Below are 16,938 nucleotides of genomic sequence, written 5' to 3'. Positions count from 1 at the left end.
TAGTCTTCTTTTATCCTGAGTTAATTATAATTTGCTTACTTTGAATTAATGGGCCCTAGAAGTACATTGACCATATAATTTATCATCCAAGACATTTTTGAGAGTGAAAAGTGACTCAATTAAAAATTACACTAAAAAAAATAGGTGTAAATAAGAAATTTATCTGAACAAACCCAGAAGATGCATCAGCCAGTATACCTGTCCGGACTTATCTCCTATGTTCCAGATAAACATGATATTTCTGTTATTTTCTTGGCAGGTAAAGGGTATTAGTTGTATTTTTTTTTGAAACTCAATCTTGTGACTTGTCACAATACATACTCAGCTCATATTTGATGAAAATGATACAGCGTTTATTTATTCACACCCAGCATTAATTGAATACCTACTATGTGCCTGGCCATTTCAATAAGATATATTCTTAGAGGCTCAGAGAGGTTAAGTAGCCCTGAAGACACACAATAGTTAGAGGCAAAGTCATTACTGGAAAATAGATTATCTAATTCTAAATCGTGTGTTAATTCTACTTGCTGTCTTTCTTAAAAGTTTCTTTAAGTCTCACAAAATAAGGGTGATTCGAGTATGGTGCCATAAACACCTTTCTGATTATTCCTGAGCCCTTATTCCTATTTCCTTCTAGGCACAGAACCTGTTACTTTCCTGATGTCTTCCTGGCTCTCTTCTTCAGATGTTATTTCCACATCTTTCTTCAAGGCCAACTGCTAGTCCAGAGTCTAGGAACACCATATTACCAATCTTTGTTAGACAATAACTTTATTTAGCATAAGGAGGTTAGGGAATCTATATCTATAATAAAACAAATGGCAAAACAATATGTGCCTTTGGAAATTAGTCAAAAGTCAATACTTTGACTGACTTACTTTGATTGGCTAACCAGCCCATTCTGAAATGAACACACAATGCTCTGCTATTACCTAGCAGTGTGAGAACAGACGTTGATAAGTGATTCCTAAAATTTTGGGCCTCCAGTAAGATGTCTGACATAATAATCTATCCTTAATAAACACCTTGGCTTTTATTTTAAGCTAAACTCAAATGATTTTCTTGGGAACTAATTTAAACAAAATGGCAATGGTTAAAAATCTGCTCAGTGTTAAATATCTAGCCCTCTAGGTGGTTTACCTTGTTTCCAGACCCACTTCTGTTTTCTGTCATGTTACTTAGTAACCTGTATCTACCCATAAGAACTGCAGATGCTCCATCCATCCTGGGAGCAAGTTGAGCAGCATCACCCCAACAGAGGAAACACTAATCTGCTCAGAAGCCACAAAGGCCCCACTTATTCTCTTATCAGCAGGCACCTAGCATGTCATTGCCTCTAGAATTTGAAAATGCTACTAGCCTAGAAAATATACCTGGGAGCATGAGCAGGGTTATTTTGATGATGCTTATCATCTTACATTTCAGGAAAGAAAGCTGCATTTTGAGATTCTCACATAATCTTGATCAATATTCAAATTGTTTCAAGTAAGAATTCAAATATTGCTAATTTTAATCACTTCTAACATGTCAGGGAAATTGGGCAGGTCTACATAGATTGATACTTCCATGAATCCTTGCATCACTCTGATGTACGTTTAATAAACTTTTACTAATGTGACCTCTAAGGCTCTGAGAGATAAAATACTGCTCAGGGTGACATCATTATTAAGTAGCAGGGATTCAAACTCAAATTTATTTAAATCCAAAGTTCATGCTCCAAATCCATTCATAAAGGAGGGTTTATTAAATACTCTTAAATTAAAAGAGACTCAAATGAAACAATATAATCCTGATTCAGTTTGAATCTAAAATCCTCCTTCCTCATCATCTTCTTATCTAAATCTATGGGTAACTGACAACACTGTATCTAGTATTGGATGAGCAAAGGTAGTTCTAATGGGAAAACATTTAATTCAGAGTCCAGTCTGCCAAATCTCTGACAGTGGTGCCCAATTATTTCCAAAATAAATTAATTTATTATCTTTCACTTATTTTTCTTGTTTATATAAGGAAATTACACAAGTCATTGAACATTAGAGCAATACACTGTAAAATATTTTTAACATGTCCCTTCACCAAAGGTCATCCTGATTATAGAAAGAAAAAAAAATTATGACTGTCTCAAAGAACTATGATTGTTACTTTTTAAAGTAAGACAGCTGGCACATCTGCATTAGCAAGCAGGGAGTTCTTTTGTTGATTATGAATGAGTCTTATGGTGGGAAGAATGGGCTTTGGGTTCAGATGGCACTCTTCCAAGTCTCAGCCCTGCTACTCACTTGGAGTTGTGTTCACAATGAATTCCATGAGCCTATTGCCCTGTTTTTAAGTGGAGATAATCTCTCCTTTTCAGGGTTTATAAAAGCAGCACAAACATGGCTTACGGTAGCACTCAATATGTGTCACAAGTACCACTTTTTGTAATGTGCTTGAAAAGTAAATTCAGGCAAAAAAATAAAAATCTGAAATTCCATCAAGTAATACCTCTCATTCAAAGGTAACCTCCATCACAAAATGTTCAAGTCCATCTTGGTCATAATATCATTAAAATACTATGCTGTCTTTCTTCGTTTTCTGCACTTTAATAAAACTTTGTCAATTGATAGCAAAACCTTACAATAACTTGGCTTGATTTTTATATTACATTGTTATAATGTTTAAATCTAATTCAAGATTTTATTATAAAATAAATGGAGCAAAAATTGTCTAAATCCTCTAATAACTATCAGAAAAGTAAAACATTTGAAAGATAAGAATATAGAATTAAAGGGAAATCAAGATGAAACATGGTCAGATTTAAGACATATATATGTATATAGATACATATATACGCAATATATTTATCTAAAGTTATTTAAATATATACATATGTATATTTAAATCTATAAATATATTCATATAATTTAACTTATAAATATATATGTAGATATATACCTTTAATACTAATATATCTGCACATGTGGGTACATCTATATTAATGCAATTTATCAACTTTACCTTAAATAATAGGATCACATTCTAAAAACAACAGTTTTCATTCACATCTCAACATTTAAATAAGATCATCTGTAAGGTTTCAAGTTTCCAAAGAAAAATTTTACAAAATATTCTCATGAATCTTGTCAACTTAAATACCTCGAAAATTTTAGCAAATGTGCAGTTATTTTTAAAACCTCTCTGAAATGTTATAAAAGAAAGATTTTTAGCTTTCCGTTACACGAAATTGTCAAAGTCATTTATTGCATTGCCATTTAATTGTTTTAGAAATTATTCATTATGTGATAAATCCATGGCAAAAAGAAAAGCTCAACACATAATGTGAAATGAGGAAAGAATGTATCATTAGCAATAGATTTGAATCACCACCAAAGAAAAAGAAACAAGACTCAAGTGCATCTAGAGCAGTTGCCCCTTTCAGAGATGTCTCAGAGAGAAGAGGACCTGGGCTCAGCTGGGCAAGGTGGTTGGTCATCACCTGTGAACCACCTGAAGTACACTTGCATATGGTACATATACCAGCAATGGCAGGTAAAGTATTTCTGGATGAGTGGTGTAGTGGCATCTAGTTTGATGGAATGAGGACTGAGAGTCTGGCCTTCAAGTAGAGCTCAGCTGACAAGTACAGGATCTTTCCTCAAATTATCTGTTCATTGCAGTAGTTTAGGCTGTCCCTTTGAAGCTATGACTTGGTGCTGCCTCTGTACGAACACATACATTCTTAAATTCTCATATGCTTATAGCACTCATAAACATAATGTCTGAAACACATATCACCCTTCATAAAAATATACATTAGGTGGGGAAGTCTGGGGGCGGAGGAGGCACAGGCATAGAAACATAAGGCAGAAGAGATCCATCACCTCAGATAAATGTAGCTCTTTATTGTGGACCTCTCCACCTACACAGTGCCTCCTTTCTCTCACTTACACTAAGATTCCTTCATATTCATGGAAGTTAACAAGCGCAGGCAGCTGAATTGTTTAGAACATAGCACTAACTTCTTCATGTTTATCTGTTTGGTCCTTATCAGTTCCTTCTGTTTTGTTTCACAGTCCAATAATGAACTCGAACCCTCAGTTATTGCAGTGTGTCACAAATGGAGACAGATAGGACAAAACTGTGGATAAACATCGCAAGATCAAAATAGCTATTGGGGGAAAAAAAAAACATAGCACTTATTCTACTGACAAGTCAGAAACTCATGCTCTCATCTATATGCCATCTGTGCATATCCTTTCATTGTGTACCTTTCCATGCATTTATTTTATTTCTGACTAGGGGTTTCTAAATACTACTTTAAAGTCTCCTTAATTTATTGCAGTGGAATGTGCCTAACAGATGCTTGGTATTCTTAAATTATAATCACACAAGACAAGGGGTCTATGATTCTTTTTTAGAGATTTTTTTTTTTTTCCCTGCAAGTATATACAACAAGGCACCAATGACATTCAGGTCAACATATTTCAAGTCCAATTTCTATGACTCCCTCTTTCTACTTCTAGTACTTAATAACAAAACAAACAAAAATATCACTCTTCTACTTGCTGTAGACTTGTGAATTAATTTCCAAATAATTTTTGAGTCACAAAGTTAGATAATTTTTTAAGGCTAGAAGCTAGACAAATTTAGTGATATCATTCAGCACCTCTCTCTAATTCATAAAGCAGCCACAGTGGCAGTGCTGCCATTTGATTACAAGGTGGTGGGAAGGATGTTTTCCAATATCAATATTTGCAATCGGTCAGATTTGAAACATGAGATCAACTCCTGCTCACGCTCTTATTTTTCTGTGCTCTCTCCTTATGCAACTGGAACCCATACTTAACAAGAATAGAAATGAATGGTTACTACATTATGCTTTTCTCCTTATTATCAACTGCTATCATTGTAGCAATAAACTTAATGAAGCCTGAGTTCCTCAGACTTCTTTTTTTCCTAAACACTCTTCCCCTCTTTGAGGTCCCTGCCAGGCCTGTAATCTTTCCATCTGGCTAGAGCCAAGTAGACACAGGGGCTTCAGACTTTGACCTAGAGTCCTTTTCTTCAGATGTCAGTAATTCCCCCAGGTTCTTCCTCCAGCTCTTCTGTCTCTAACTCTCAGCTAATTTGTCTTTAATGAGCCTGAGTTGGTAACTAGCTTTACCTGTAATCACAGGGAGATCTTACCTACTCCATTGAACGTTTAGTTTATTAGAAAATAAATAAATAAATAAATAAAAGCTGACTTATTAAGTTTCTTTTCCATTTTGTATACAAAAAGAAAGAATGAACAATAAGAGCTGGTGTCCTCTGGATATCTTCACCAAGTTTATCACATGCACTTAACTTTAAGACTGATAGTAATTATGTCCCTAATTTATTAAGTACTGTGTAAAGCTTGCACATATAACCCATTTATAGTTTACACAGGGGTTCTCAAAGTGAGGTGCACAACAAGTACCACCAGCATTTCCCGTGATTTTGTTACACATGAAAGTTTTCAACCCTGCCCCAGACCTACTGGATCAGAAGCTCTGTGGAGGGACACAGCAATCTGTCTTAATGGGCCCTGGGGGACATTGGATGCACATTCATTTTTGAGAATTTCTCCTTTACAGATCACATGAGGTAAACACTCTCATTAGACCCACTTTATAAAGGAGAGAACTGATTCATTTATTGAAGTCAAAAAGTCTTTAGTTGTCAGACTGCAAAGCCTGAGATAATCTATGTAAAGAAAAATATATGTTAGTTAAAGACTAAATGAATAAAAGGTAGTTAATAAGATTTCTTCTCAGTTAGTTATACCTAACTAACATAATGAAATATATTTACATAAAAAATCTAATGCTTTGTTATATGTTAAAGTTGAGATATTAACTTCAAATTCTCTTAATTTAAGGTAAGTATCTCCAAAACATATCTGGCTTATACATATCAGAAATACAAATATAAGTCAAGTTTCCTGTGAAACACTAAATACCTTAACAATAAGATTAATTTAATAGCAGTGGATTGGGAAGAATTAATTTTAAGTAGATGATCCTTCTTACTTTGATATCAGCTGCTGGATCCTATCCTATTACAAATGCAACCAGTTTGTAGGAGACTGCAAACATCTGTTCTTCCCCAGCAAATGTCTATATGAATATTAGTCCTGGAGACTACATGTCGACTCCCTGTCTGTGTGATGTGTTTAAATGACACACATGTAAATGTGTGAACATATTTACTCCTTAAAGAGGCTAGACTCTATGATGGGAAATTCTCTGAAATATCTCAGCGTATTCTAGCATTGAGGAAGGAAAACAGATAGGCATTAGTGAAGAACTTTCAAGGGCTAAGTGTGGAGCCAGAGGGTTAGAGGGAAGCCTACTAACTCGGGGATAAAGACAGCTGTGGCTTCCGCATTGCTGATTGGCCAGTTGCCCCTCTCCTATTTTCTGCAGAGCCTCATCCAGCGTTAAAACACTTAAGGTCAGTAAGCACTTAAGACAGAACCACAGGGACGATTCAAGGGGAATATTAAGTTTTGAGGGCCTTCACTTGTCCATTCTGAGCTGGATCCATCATGAAGTGTTTTTCTTCATGTATTTCCTACTATAATCCCTAGAGCAGCCCATAAACTAAGGAGTCTGAGCAGGGAAGTGTAGAGGAATGGATGCAAAGGGCTTAAAAGATTGTAAACATATGCCTGCCAGGGATGGGGAAAATGATCACTACAATGAAGTTTAAGTTACATTTTCAATGTCTCACAGGCAACCAGTAGTGCAACTGGATTCTGACCCTAGTCAAAAGCCTTTGCATTTCCCTTCATGGCTCATTTCTATTGGTCTGGTATATGCTGATAACTTGCTTTTGCCTTGGTGGTCTCCATTAAATCAGGGCAAAATTCAAAACATGCCAATTTCCTAACTAAGTTTCTAAAAATGACCAAATATGAAAACAATATCTATATTAAAAGTTTATATGTATATGTGTATGAAAGAGAGCAAAGGAGAGAAGTATCAACAAAATCTTGAAAACTATTTTGGTACATTTTGTTATATGCAATATTCATTATTTAGCACAAAAGCATCAAAATATTGTGATTAACACTAATTGACTTACTTGCTTTGGCTTGTAGCTAAAGAAGATATGGGTATGCTCTACCCAGCCTCAGACTCCAGATTTATCTTATATAGCTGACTAGGGAAATCTTGCATCTAAATTAATTAATTCTATGCATTTCAGATATATCTTATACATCTTTCTTTAAGATTTCGCTTACAGCATTTATTCACTATGAACACTCTGCCCTTCCTATTATTTTCTCTTCTATACTTTCAACATTTGTTGAGTTTTTCTTAGATATACAGCACTTGGTAGTTGCCAAAGTAACTGAAACATGGTCACTGTCCTTTTGACTCATGTAAGTTCTTCCCATTCATATACTCCCAAACACATCTTCTCTACAGCTTCATGTGCGTCTGAACTGCCATCAGTGCTACTCATTCATATGTGTTATGTTGCAGTATCATTGTTTGGTCTCCTTAATGGTTCCACACATTCACAGAAGGGTTTAGACACATCTTATGCCCCCTTTTATATTCAATTTCTAGCATAGCATTTGGCATATAATGAGAGTTTAAATTATATATGCTGATGGTAATAAATTGTTTTCTAAAAGTGGTAGGCTAAAAATACTACATCAAACAATGATCAATACTCAGGATGTTCTAGGCCAAATTGGCAAAATAAATATGTATAAATCATAAAGATCAGAGCATCTCCCAGAGAATCTGAAAGTCACTCAAGGATGAAATTGGGGAACTCATGACCTAAATGTATAATCCATTGTTTCAATTGACCTCTGCTTGAGAAAGGTGCTAGATAACACACGCAAGCCCTTCTATTAAAAGACACTTACAGAAAGCTATAGAAAATCACCGATTATCATATTATAGAGGCCAAAGGATTCTATAATGAAGGACTAGATAGCTGATTCATTTGGGAAGGGGAACCATAATTTTTATAAGAGGAAACTACAAACTAAATCTAAATAAATATAAAATAAGTTAATAAATACAGTATATTCAGTGGGGAGTGATACGCTAGTGAAGGTGCTGGAATCAGCCTTATAAAAATGAATGAGTATGTGAAGGTATTGGACTCAGTGTGCAGTCTTACTAGCAGTATGAAATTTGCGTCAGTGAAGGAAAGAGATTGAAGCTTCTTTTTGTTAAAAGTTCTGAAAGACCATTCTGCAAAAGAGGACATTTTTATGTCTGTGTTGCATGAGCAGGCAACTGGGGTTCAATGTGTAAGTACTGGAGGGAGACAGATTTTGGCTTTATGTGCATCAGTCTTTTCCAGCTTCAGCCCTGATGATCTATTTTACAGGATCATCAAAAGAAGACTTAGGACAAACGTTCTAATTTTTTTTCTGAAATGATAATGAACACACCAATAACTTCAGCTTCGCCAGTTGGAAAATTCTGAAACTAGCTCACAAAAATTAGTGTGTTAGGGATACATTCTGGGAATCTCCATACTCACTAAGTATTCCCATGAGGTTCACCATGCTAGTTTGGCCCAGATAGAACTTGAATATTCACTTCATTAGCTTAGCAGACCACTTCTCGACTATATCAGACTATTCCCTGAATCCCAGCCCAGATTGCATCAGTGCTTTGTCTGAGAATATTAGGTCTTAACTTTCATTCCCATCTCCCATTTGGCTATCATTATTTGGCTAAGGAATTATCTAGTGATATGGGTGTTTAGGCTTTACGAATCCACAGAGCTGGGTTTATATCTTAGCTCATCACATTACTACTTGTGTGATATGACCCAGGTTCCTTGGCCTTTCTAAAACTTATTTCTTCTTCCATAAAATAAAAATGAGTCATTAGGATTATTTAGAAAATTTTAAGTAATGCTTTTGGTAATCTTAGCTTAGTGCCTACTCATATTTTGAGCCCAATAAAAAGTAGCTGACCCATTAAATTGGGCATCCTGGAATACAGACAACCAGAAGAATCAACTGGAATCTTTACAATCCTTTGGATACTGTATACTAAATTGCTTTCATTTCTCTCATAGGTGTCAGCCTTGCAAAATCCCTTGCTTTAGCCTTGACATCAATTCTTTAAGATTTGTTTTTCCTTCCCAGCAATCTATTTCATTGTGGCCCTTGTATCCCTCATGAATGAGCTTGCCTATACTATGATAGAAGGAATGATTTGAATGGTACCATCTTGTAATATATAACCTGTATCAAACAGAGCTGATTGTGAATGCTTAATTAAATAGAAACTTGGAAGAAGTAAACATGTAGGTAAAGCAGACCACTTATTCTTTATGGTCAATATTGAGGAATTCACCAACAGCAAATACTTGCCTAAAACCTATACTTGACAGGAGCTCATTAGATGACTTTTGTAAAAGACAAGTAAAACAAGTTATCCTACATGGATATAGTAGGATATGGTAATATGAGGATTATACTTAGAAAGAAAAGGCAACTGATTAGGAGAAAGGAGAATTGAAAAACCTAGGATTCTTAAGATTGCTCTAGTCATTGTTTTCTGTTATCTTTATAAATAGCATGTAGAAGGTGGATTGCAAAACTATCAAAATTTTTAGATGACATTAAAGTTTCCAAGTAAGAAGCACTCTTAGTGAGATAACAAGAAGGGTTTGTTTGAACACTGTCATGTATGAGTAAAAGTAGTCAGGAATGGCAATTATTTTATCCAATATTCCCAATAAAGTCCTGAAAACCAAAATTGATTGAGACTGAGTGGGTCTGTGGATTAGAGATAAAGCAACTTGGGAGCCTTAGGGAAGGCTCTTCTTTGGCTTTTGCACACTAGTTTTTTTTTTTTTTTTTTTTTTTTGTGGTGAAGTTCTTGGATATAAAGGATAAGTTAATTATGATGCATGTCTTCTTTCATATCCAAGAAACATGGTGGAAAAAAGTGGAATTACAGGCTATGACATTGGAAATTACCTTTGAGATGAGCAAAGTACACTTTAACATCTACTGGTTGAGTCTATCTTGTGGTTTGAAAATTCTTGTAGTTAAGGCCTTCTTAAATCCTTATGAGTTCATTGACTGAGAATATCACCCTAATATGCTGTTGTAGCCAAAATAGGTGTGAAACTTGCCACCAGGAAGGATATCCAAACACAATAGATGATGCTTTTGAATTTATATGTAAGGCTTTTGTGTCCATATCTGATACACTTGGCATAGTTGATTTTCCCAGAAAGATGGAGGGGGGAAGCTCAAGAGAAAAACAACTGAAATTGTTGCTGAAATTTTATAATTGGTTGAAAAGATAGAGATAATTCAATCTGATATGAGAAGAGGTGAAGAATCTTGAGTGACTTTTACGAGATTGTGAGCAACGCGTATAAGGTGATTTTTAAAAAGGACATCACTTATTAAAACACAAGCACAAGTGCTGTTTGAAAATTCAGAGTGATAAATATCAGAAATTAAATAATAGTGCCAATGCACATAGAGGGGATGCAGTTTTAAAAAACTTATAATTTATATGTAGGAAACAAAGATGGATTCATGAAGGGCTTGAACACACACACATGGCTCAGGTCTAAAAAGAAAACTCAGGGATATAAAAGGGACAGTAAGTGTTTCTCCTACATATATTTCAAAATGACAGAGAACCCTGGTTTAATTAGATATTTAGAGGTTCTTTTGTTCTAAATAAATATATCCACTTTACCAAACATTGGTTAATGTTGTTGCTCAGAGTTAGAATCTTAATATTTGTATTGTCTACAAATCGATGAGAAAGAGATTTTTGGATCCGCTAAGATTCTAAAATTGCTGCTAAGTTTGTCACTGAAATACCTTCATGCCTGAGTATTTAGCAAAACAAGGGATCTGGCTTGTTCATAAATCATGATGCACCATTAAGCATCTGCTTGGTGGCCTCGTTCATGAACATTCTATTTAGTGCCAGATCAGAAATGCTACAGATTGAATTTTTAGGGCATGGATATTTGCTACTGTACATTGGACAGGTATATGTTCAGGGTTCTTGTTCCAAAATAAACTTTGTAAAATACTGGTAAATTGATATCTTGCCTAGGGCATGTGCTGCAGTGGTATTGTTTGGTAAATCAATTTTAAAAAGCATTACAAACACCATATCATCTAAAAACTGAGGATCTTCAAAAGACCATGTGAAAGTCTCATTCAAGAGATTCTCTACTTCCTTGATACACCATCCTAATTAAGTCAATAATTGACATTGATGTTTTTATGTATTGACTTTTTCAGAAAAGTTAAACAACTATTTAGAGAGCTTTATTAAAAATTATTTTTTGTTAGTATTGTTCTCATTTTTTCTCAGGCATAATTCCAATAAGTATAATTAGGACTAAATCCCAGTTTTTTGTTCTGGCACCATCAGTTTCTGGTTACATGAGCTTGTGTGGGTCTCTGTGAGGGTCAAGCCTCTAGTTCATGGAGATTTTAATATAGAATCTCTACTGTTTATAAAATAGTGCATATAAGTAAATACATAAATAAGTGTGTGTGTGTGTATATAAATTGCTTACAAATGTGATATGTAACTGGTGTTCAGTAGCTGCTAGTTTCCTCAATATTTATGTAAGTAGATGTTGTTCCCAATTTGATCCTTGTTACCGAGCATGACTTATAATGTTTGTGCCCAGTGTCATTGTATTTTACTCTTTAAACTGAAAATTGTGATGATCACTCCACAAGTCTTTTCTCCTCCCAGTGTTTGCATTTGACAGGCTGATCCTGAAGCTATTGCTTCTCTTAAGTGTTCTGCAGGCATTGTAAGTGTCTCTAGGGAAGCCATAGCTGGAATTTACTGACTTCCTACACACATGGTTCCCTGCTTTTCCTTCTCAGCCCACCCAGCATCTTCTGTCTCCCTAGAAATGTGAAGGCTGTTTTGAGGTTGAGGTAAGAGAAGGGGTAGTCTTCTCCCTTCCAATTCTGGAAGTCCTAGTAATTCTTCAGTTCTTTAAAGAACCATTTAAAAATCAGTCCCTGTTATCTGTCCAGCAACAGTGGGCATGGAGGCTGCAAAGACTTTAAGACAGGCCAGGGCTTTAAGGGGCTTAGAGTTATTTAGCAAAGCAAGTAAACCAACAGAGGCAAAAAAGTGAAATTGGCCTTATGCCATCAGTTCACATGCCCAGAGGAACTGTCAGTCCTTGAACCACATCCTGATTCAGAGGACAGGCAGAAAGCAGGTCATTTGGTTCTAAAGAAAATGAAACTCAGGATTTAAAAAAAAAATTAGAGAAAATAACTCAAAAATGCAATTCAATCTGAAAAACAACCAGTTATGATCCAAAATGCCAAAGAAAATAAATAATCCCACATCTACTTGTACCTCTAAAGTCAACATAAATTTTTAAAATTGTTCCTCAAAATGGAAGGTATGCTTAACTCTTATTTCAAACTAAAAACAAAACAAAAACACATGAAACAGCATGTGGGCTACAAAATTGAGAAAAAAATAGAATAGTTCCCAAAAGTCTATTTTTAAAAATGAAGAAATCCATGCTATGAATATTACAATCTAATATTACTAGCGACCCAGAATCAAGATGATAATATTCTCAAATTCAATCTTCCATAACTAAACTTAATCCTCAATTTACCATTATTTTCAATTAGAGATAGTGATGGGTCGGCGATCAAGAAATAACTGTGAATATAAAACAGATATTTTTCCAGTGAAGTGGGGCTCACAGAGAAAAACCCATGTGCAAAAAAACAGCAATTTGAGATCATACTTTGCATTGATTTAAGAGGAAAGCAACAAGAGATTATGAAAAGAAAATATGTTCTCAATTGCCAAGTCTTCAACATTCATATATATTTAGAAAAAAAATACACATAAAATAACAAATTATTTTGCTGAATTCATGAGCATGTGAGGCCTCCTACTTATGCACCTTCCTCTGCCTCCACCTCCCTTTCTTCATCTCATAATTAGGGACAGCCTGTTATGCTGTGAAGCCAAGAGTTTGGGGCCTGGCATGGGAAAAGAAAAGTTTTTTTTTTAAAAGTTGGAGTGAGGTGTCCTTTACTTTGAAACTGACAATTGTTTATAGTGATAGAATAATTTTAAATTTTGTATTTGTTTTGCATTTTTAATACTTTCAATTTCTTTAAAATCTTAGATAAAGGCTGTTGGATAGGGTGGCTTTAATGTCAGACCAGACTGCAGATGCCCGTGCCAAGATTTACAAATTGAATGAATTTGTTCAAATTATGTAACTGAGCTACTTGGATCATTACAAGGTATGTGAAGGATCTGGCACATAAAAAACAAATAAGTAAATAAATCAGTATTCAGTAAATCGAAACATTCTTATTAAGAATCAGACTTTCATGGTGTATTTCTGTTTTTATAGATAAATTGAGGCCCAGTCAGTGAGTTACCCAACTTACTAGAAAAGAAGGAAGACACTAAACTTTTTGCAACAGACGTTCTAATTTCCCTGGGAACTGGAGCCATGCTGGAGATAGGACTTATATATGGCCTAATTATGTCTGAATAAGCACTCAACAGCTATTAAGCTACCAACAATCTGGGTATAGGGAAATGACATAAAAGTTCACTAGTTACCGTTATCACATCTCAGTTTTATTCATCTGAAGAGAAAAGATGTCCTACCCAGATGCTGTCTTCTTTCTGATACTGTTTCCAGTTGTATCCTGTATCACTGAACATCAGGCTGTAACTCGTCACCCAGTCAGAGCTTCCATATCTTCCCTGCGTGGCCACTGCTGTAATCTCCACTCTGTTTCCCAGGTCCATCTGGAGCCACTGTTGAGCATTGGAATCTACTGGGGACCAACCGCCAGTTCCTGGAAGAGGATCACACAGAGAGATTTGTAGTTACATCTAATATAGCCACAATTTTTGACTCTCAAAGAGAAATTAAACAGTGTCCAGCTAAGATACCTTGACCCCAAGCATACCCTGTCTCTGTTGTTAAACTCCTGGTAACTTCTTGGCCCAATTGCCATCCTCCCCTTCCACTTAATTTGCTTTCATGGTTTAGGGGTCACCTCAAATGCTCTTTCCTCTAGGATTCTTTCTCTCTTTCCTTATTCATTATAGTTTCCATCTTTTGGATTCCTACTGGAAGTTTTTTATCTATTAAAAAAAAATCAAAACTCTTTTACAACCTTAACCTTTAGCATGTCTTATATCCTCTGCGTTATTATATCTCCTTCTTTCTTTTCTTTTTTCTTTTTTTCTTTCATTCCTCCTCTCTTTTCTCTGCTTATTATCTCTCTCCAAATACATACTATGAACTTGCTGTCATGGACCAATATTTTGCTGCGGATACAAAGATGAAAGATTACTGACTATGCTTTTGAAAAGTTAGCATTCATTCACTCAAAAGATGTTTATTGAGTACCGAGAGCATGCTGGGCACTGAAGAAAGAGAGATATGCAAATAAATGTGTGATTTGATGTGAAAGAAAATCTTGCTAGTTGTAAATACAAGATATGAAAGGAACACAGAGGACAGAATGCCTAGTAGATTATCAGAAAGCCATGGAGCTGAAACCTGAAACAATTGTGGCCATTTCCTAGTCAAACAAGGATAAAAAACAGCATATGCAAAATCTCAGAGAGACATGAGAGAGTGCCACATGATCAACGCATGATTCAGTATACTTGACACATAGTAACAAAAGACTTTGAACCCAGAATTTCATTATTTGACACATTGGAACTTTGTAGAAGATCAATATTAACTCTTGCTTTGCTGGAGTGTTTTCTGTTTTCATTTTGCATAGGAATAAATAAGTTAAAATTCATTTTTACTGACCCAAGTGTTCACAAAATTTGTAAACCCTGAGTTGGAGCTATTGCAGAATGTCCTGTGCATGGGTGGCAATGGGATAAAAACAGCCTCTTTAAGTACCTTTCTCAGGGCATCAGGTCAGGGAGTTAACCGGATTTTTATTTAGAAATCATCATTGATACATTCCATTTTATCTCAGCCTATGTCATTGAAAATCATTTTAGTGATGTTCCAGTCTACCATTCTGCTATCTCTGGAGGAGTCGATTGGACTTCTCCTTGGGACTTGAGAACTTTTCTGAACCCCAGCTGCCCACAGCAGATATAGCCTCTCATCATATGAGAGTGGACATGTGGACAAAGGAGATGGACAACATGAGGTAGAGCCTACTCTGGCCATGAGACACATCCTACAAGTTGTGCATTAGTTTTGTCTCGATAAATAACTGTCACTATTAAGTTTTTGCTGGATAAAATGTTTTTCGCTACCCTGAGATGATTCAATAAATAAATAGGAAGAATGCTCAGCGTGTTCTATGAATGTATTTTATTAAGTTTTTGCAAGACATGGACGCAGTGGCAGATATTGCTAACAGTCACTAACACCCATTCTCTCTTCTTTCCGTAGTAATAGGACTGTAGTGTGTGCATGGCTTAATTGCACTTTTAAGTTGTCTATACTATTATAGATATGGACAGATGGACCAGTTGTCTCCGAAAAAAAAAATGTAAGTGAGAAAAAAAGGTGCCACTTGCAGGCCATCAGGTCTCTTTCCCATTTGCTTTTTCCTTCCATTATTGATGGATGCAGTTGACAACAAGGCCTTCGATGATAGCAGAACCAAAACATAGAAAAATCCTGGATTCCTGCATCAGCCCGTGGAGGAAAGTACCTGCCTACTCGAACACCTGCCCTAACCTCTAACATGAACAAGGACTAAATACTTATTGTGTTTAAAAAATTGCACATTGTAATCTACTTGATAGTACAGTTTAGCCTACCTTAATTCATATAGAATATACTGTGAAATTAATACCATAATTTCCATAATATAATCGAGGAAACTGAGATTCAACAAGTTTAAAACACCTGGCACTCAAGATTCTAGCATAGCTATTTGAGACCATTATGTAACAGAAAAAGGTTTTTAAAAGGTTTCTAAAAGCCTAGAAAATGAATAAGGAGGAAGGGCAATGAGAGGAAACATTCAAGAAGCCAGATGCACAGTCACATTTTTATCAATCAGCTCTGTCTTCATCTATATGTGCACAGTTCTTAATTCACTCCATCTTCCCCCAACTTCTCAAAACTGACAGAGAGGTTTAGGGAGCAGGTGATTTTACATTTCCAAGAAATCTAAAATTATCCTGGACTTATTCTTTATTTCCACTCAATCTTTCCTGCTGCCCTTTTCAAGATGCCTCTTTCTTCTTAAGTGAATGAAAAGCAAAGTTGTGTAAACTACATGATAGCAACCTCATTAAAACATGGCAGCACAAAATTTGTATGATGATTTCTTCTGAATGATGAAAGTATGAGTGACTTTTATGCTTTTTGCATGTAACGTATTTTCTATTATCCACATGCCTTTCTTTTGTAACCTGAGAATCTCATTACTCATATTTATATGGTTTATTGCATAGAGAGTATATATTTGACAGCTGGTGGTATAATAAAGGGCTTATGACTTTTTATGAGATATTGCTATTTTAGAATTTAAAATCTTCATACTTTAATTATTTCTCTTTTATCCCCAATAATCCACACTTGGGCTTCCTAGTCATGCTTTAGACTTTTACTTCATTTATTCTAATTATTCTTATCAAATGCATGTATGATAAGAATGTACATTGAGGATAGAAGAAGGAAAATAAAATGACAAAGCATTCACCTCACCACCTTGAAAGAATAAAATCACTAAAGACTGACCAAAACTCAAATTAAATTTAAAAAAAGAGAGTTAAAGCTAAAAAAAAAAAAAATGTTTCTTCAAATTTATTTAAAGAAAATTACATCTCCCTTTTGCCCACAGTAAAAACCTTAGCTTATTAATCCTCCTGAAGTTAACTAAATGGAATTGTTGCTGTTAGCATTCATTAACACATCAAAAATTTTCCAACCCCAGGAGAT

General features: G+C 35.2%; 1 protein-coding gene across 1 annotated transcript in view; it reads right to left on the bottom strand.

Moving 5' to 3' along the window:
- Window positions 1-16,938, bottom strand: part of CNTNAP5 (contactin associated protein like 5) — a 716,034-nt gene that overhangs the window by 531,764 nt on the left and 167,332 nt on the right. The window contains exon 3 of the mRNA XM_006920991.1: window positions 13,662-13,855. Coding sequence (XP_006921053.1) covers window positions 13,662-13,855 — 194 coding nt within the window. The remainder of the gene's footprint in view (window positions 1-13,661; window positions 13,856-16,938) is intronic.

This window comes from Pteropus alecto, unplaced genomic scaffold (assembly GCF_000325575.1).
Source record: "Pteropus alecto unplaced genomic scaffold, ASM32557v1 scaffold3, whole genome shotgun sequence".
Lineage (NCBI taxonomy): Eukaryota > Metazoa > Chordata > Mammalia > Chiroptera > Pteropodidae > Pteropus > Pteropus alecto.
This window is presented reverse-complemented; position numbering and strand designations above follow the sequence as displayed.